Raw genomic sequence first — 5,262 nt, forward strand, 5'->3', positions numbered from 1 at the left:
CCCATTCCAGTGTGCGAGCTATGATTCCAGGTTTAGTTGGATTGAGATAGCAGGAGCTTTACGTTTAGTTTTGAGTTATGTAAGCTTGTAAGAATGCTTTCACTATCAGTTCTAAGTTAAACTAGTTGGGATTTGGTATGATTTAATAAAAGTTTAAGGTGGTGGCTAGTTTTCATACTTTAACCTATTGCGATCCGTGGATTATGGTAAGTAGGGTCATTACATATATATTATCTTCATAAACAGGTTTAGATATGGTGTGTGTGTGTTGTGAACCCCAAACTTCAGACTCGGGTTTGGAAGGCGCCACAATAAGTATTGTTTTTCTTTCTCTTTCACTCTTAACCTTAATGGATTTTGGTCCTATTCTTAGCTAGAATAGCAGAGGTGTAGTTAAATTCAGTAATAGGGTCAATTTTTCCAGGATTATCAAGGTTTTCAGGCCTTCTATTATATGCATACAAGAGACAAAGATGCAAAAATGGAAGGAGAGAGACATTATAAAGCTTGGATTGGGGCAGTATATTGACTGGGTAGAAATGCCTCCAACTGTATTTTCAGGATGGCTTCTCACTGTTTGGGACAAAGATAAATTTCAAGTCAGAGGGAGCAAGGTTAACATGAACTGGATTAAAATAGTAGGTCCTACTCAGAACAACAATATCACCTTCTCATCTATAAATGTGTATGCCCCTAAAAATAGCTCAAAAACTAGAGTTTTTGGAGGAGATATCCTCCTTACTTCGGGGACGGAGAGATGAAATGGTATTCATGATTGGGGACATATATTCTATTCTAGATGAATTAGAAAGAGATTAGTGTGAATACATATGAAATGATATTCAAAAATTCACTGAATTTATCAATAAAAATGATCTCATTGACATAACTTTACTTAATGATTCATTTACCTGGTTTGGTCCAACAAATAGGAAAAGTCGTATAAACAGGGCTCTTGCCTACTTTACAAGTTCCCTAGCTCATTCCTGGTTTTTACAAGCTTTTAATTGAAAAAATTCATATCACAAGCCCATTTTGTTGAAGAATAAGTGTTGGAGCTCGGGACCTAAACCTTTCAAGTTCTTTAACTGCTGGTTACAAGATGAATCATTGGTTAAAATACTGGAAGTAGGCTGGAAAAGGTTCAATTCTAGTGACCTTCATTGGAAAATCAGGAAGCTGAGAGTATGCACAAAGGAATGGAATTTGTCTATGTTTGGAAATGTGGATAGGAGAATCGCGATGCTTGAAGCGAAGAAGTAGTGGGCGGATCTTGATAACTATGATGCAGAAGAGAAAACTAAAATTACAGAGGATCTTCATTATATATATGAGATAAAGCCAAAATGTTCTGTCAAGAGTCCAGGATAAATTGGCAGCTTAATGGGGAGAAGAACACAAAATTCTTTCACAAGGTTATTAATAGAAGAAGAAAGGTGAAGTCAATTCTGGGAATTCAAGTTAATCAATACTGGGAAGAAGATCCAAGAGTCATCAAAAAAGTGTTCCTTGATTACTCCAGCAGATTACTTACCAAGAAAGATCATGTAGATGTATTCTCTCTTAATAACTATCTGCTCAATAAGCTGGATAATGAAAAAAGGCAAATCTAATCAAAAAATTATCTGAAAAGAAGATTGGTAATGCACTGTGGGCAACTGATTCTCATAAAGCTCCAGGTCCAGACAAAATCAATGCTGGTGTTCAGAAAACACTTTGGAACACAATTAAGGGTGACATTGTTCAAATGTTTAATAACTTCACAGCTTTAATGTTATCCTTAAAGGTGCAAACTTATCTTTCATAACCCTAATTCTTAATATTTTAAGCCCAACTAGTCCTTCAGATTACAGGACAATCAGTCTAATGAATGCATCAATATAGCTACTTACCAAAGTCTTAGCTTTAAGACTGAAAAATATAATGAACAGCCTCATCTAAGACTCTCAATCAGCATTCATACAAGGTAGACGGATGTCTGACTGCATTCTTCTAACTGGTGAGGTTTACATGGCTATGAAAGAAATAGAAAGTCAAGGAGTTATTATGAAATTAGATTTCGAGAAGGTACCGTCAAGTGGGATTTTGTCTTTGAAACTCTCCAGTATATGAATTTTCATAGTAAATGGATCCAGTGGATTAAAATAATCTCTGAGATCTCTCGTATTCTCATAAAATATTTTTCATAGTAAACTCTCCATGTAAAGAGTTTAGTCCTTCCCAAGGTCTAAAGCAAGGGGATCCTATGTCCCCTCTTCTTTTCAACATAATAGGCGAGGTATTGGCTAAATTGTTAAATAAGGCCACGAGTATGAAGATTTTTGAAAGTATTACTCTTTCTCGTAGTAGCTCTGAGATTTCCCACCTGCGATTTGTGGATGATGTCATCATGTTTATAAAAAATGATTCTAACTCTATTAGAAGAGCTAAGCGAGTTCTACATTTCTTTTAAATTTTATCTGGCCTGAAGATAAATTTCCAGAAAAGTGGCATATTTGGATTTGGTGAGACTGAGGAGACTCTAAAGTACTGGACTAATTTTCTTGGCTGCAAAGTAGAACATGGTTCGTTGAAATATTTGGGGGATATTATTGGATCAAATCCATCTAAATATTTATATTGGAATCCGCTTGTTGTGAAAGTAAAAAATAAGTTGGAAGAATGGCAAGCGGATCACATGTCGGTTGCTGGCAGATTGGTGCTTCTTAAAGCGACAATAGACAGCATACCATCGTTCTGGTTTAACATATTATCGGTCCCCAATAAGATTCTTGTTGAGTTGGAGAAACTCAGATGACGATTCCTCCGGGGTGCTTCTTAAGCACTCATAACAAAATTCATCCTCTAAGTTGGGATAAGGTCTGTGATCCTAAGAGTAAAGGTGGACTTGGCATTGTCTCGCTGAAGTTAAAATATTTGGCATTGATTGCTAAATGGATATGAAGGGCGTATTCTAAAAGAGGTTAGCTATGGAATAAATTGTTAACCAGGGGTATGGTCCTCTTTTCACTCATAAGATGGAAAATTTGATGTTTGGTAATGACAGTTCTTATACTTTGAGAAGTATCATCAATCTTTTGAAGGAAGATAAGGTGGGTAACTTGTTAAATAATACATGTTTTAAATGGCATCTTCAAAATGGTCAACGTACCCTCTTCTAGGAAGACTGGTGGCATGAAGGGGGTATTCTCAGAGACCATTTTGAAGATCTGTATAATATATCTTGCCTCAATTTTTCCAATGTTAAATCTTTTCTACTAGCTTGGTATAATAGTGACTCCATGGATAACCTTTGAAGTCGACGCTTATCAGCCAGTGAGAAAGGTGATGTTCAAATATTGCATAGACTATTGGTGAATGTTAGAACTAATCAATCTTTTGATAAAATGAGGTGCATACCTAATAAAGGTAAATTAAAGACCAACAACTTTGTTCAATACATGTTTGAAGACATCCCTTTGGAAAATATAGACAAGGAATGGGGTATCATATGGAAATACAGAGTCCTACCAAAGGTGGTGGTATTCCTGTGGAAGCAAAAGAGATGTATAATTTCTACCAGAATCTTTCTTAATAAGAGATTTCCCACAATTTCACATTTATGTGCATGGTGTCAAAAGGGGGAAGAATCTATAAACCACCTATTCAGGAATTGTGATCTAGCAAGGACAATATGGGATTATATAGGTCAGTTGTGGAAATTTATCAGAGAAACTGGAAGAAATTCAAAACTTGAGCTTATTTTAACTCTTAAAATGTGTCTTATCTTCTCAAGAAAATAGGCTTTGGAGTATTAAAGTGGCTGCTTCTTTATGGACTATATGGATATCAAGGAATGAAGTTTCTTTTGGAAGATGTATACCTAGTAACAAAGAAATTGAAATTCTGATTTTATGAGAATTAAGAAGTGGGTATCTATTAGCAGTGATAAGGAGATGGTTCCAGACCCTATTTGGAAGGTTAATCATATGGGTACTATTGGAATTCATTCTCGTAGGGCGTCTATTAGATACTGGACACCTAGGATGGAATTCTTTGACTACACCAGTGCGGTGGATGGATCTTGGAACTTAAATCTTAAAGGAAATCTGCAGGGAGGCATTGGAAGATTGATAAAAAATAATGCAGGAAAAATTGTTTATGCGGTTTTAGGTCATATTCAAGCGTCCAATAGCTGTGAAGCAGAAATTAAAGAATTCTGCATATATCTAAAATCCTGTTAGACAAGGGTTGGACAACTAAGAAATATGTCATTTGCTCAGACTCCGCTAAAGCTATCAATGAAATTCAAAATGGACTTGAATCTTACTTCCCATCTCTCAACTCGTTTTCTAGAATATTTGACCTTTTAATGGAGAATCCTCACTTGAATTTTGATTCGCTAGCAAAAATAGGGGTGAATAGAGATGTGCTAGTGGAATATTGGTATGATCAGGCTTAGGTCGTTAGGACTATATTTTACGGCTTCAAAGCGGACCTTATTCTAAAAAAGGACCGTCCCTTTTACAGCTAGGTTCTGCCATATAGGGCCTGGGTCATTCTATCAAATCTTTGAGAAGGGGTCAAATCTCGTATTTGATGGTCGGTGTGATTGGGCTTCATCTTGATTGGGCTTGTTAGACAATTAAGGCCCGAACTTTTTTTCTTAGACTTATGATTTTGTTGGCTCTCCCAGATTTTTCCAAAATTAATACTCTTAATCTAATTTCATAAACTAATTAGATGGGTATTAATATGTTTTGATAGACACCAAAGGGCATGTGGATTATCTTTACGTCATATTTTCTCTTTAATGTATCTAAGGGTTAATAGGCCCTAGGTGATATACTCATGCACATGTTTGTTCCCGAGGTTAATACATATGTATGGCTAGACAACTATCATAATTACACTCCATTGAGCCAATTTTATTGCAGCGATAGCTCAAAACCTTTTAATCTTCCCAAAATGGTCTCTTTAGATGCATAATACCTAGGTTATATATATGCGTCTTTGGATATCAAACCCTTCTCAACAGTCATCGTTCTCCCTTGCATCTCCTCTCAATTTTTTTCTTTTCCTTTGTATTTTCTCTCATAATATGGATTATGCATGGTTAGTTCTTGAGGCTGGCTTAGTAAAAATCAATGTTCACTATGTAAGCTCTGTAAACAGGCTTGAAAATGGCAACTCGAATGGTATAGGAGCCCTACTAAGAAATGATAAAGGTGTAAAATTATGGGGAGTTGTTGGTTCGATGAAGGGTATGGTGGAGTCTTAGGC

General features: G+C 36.0%; 1 protein-coding gene across 1 annotated transcript; it reads left to right on the forward strand.

Annotated features, from left to right (window-relative positions):
• Positions 1-473: 473 nt before the first annotated feature.
• LOC141665919 (uncharacterized) lies at positions 474-2,797 on the forward strand. The gene is made up of 3 exons (XM_074471905.1): positions 474-614; positions 1,604-1,786; positions 2,483-2,797. The coding sequence occupies exons 1-3, from the start codon at positions 474-476 to the stop codon at positions 2,795-2,797; spliced, it is 639 nt and encodes a 212-aa protein (XP_074328006.1).
• The last annotated feature ends 2,465 nt before the right edge of the window (positions 2,798-5,262 follow it).

Source organism: Apium graveolens, chromosome 6, assembly GCF_009905375.1.
Source record: "Apium graveolens cultivar Ventura chromosome 6, ASM990537v1, whole genome shotgun sequence".
NCBI classification, from domain to species: domain Eukaryota; kingdom Viridiplantae; phylum Streptophyta; class Magnoliopsida; order Apiales; family Apiaceae; genus Apium; species Apium graveolens.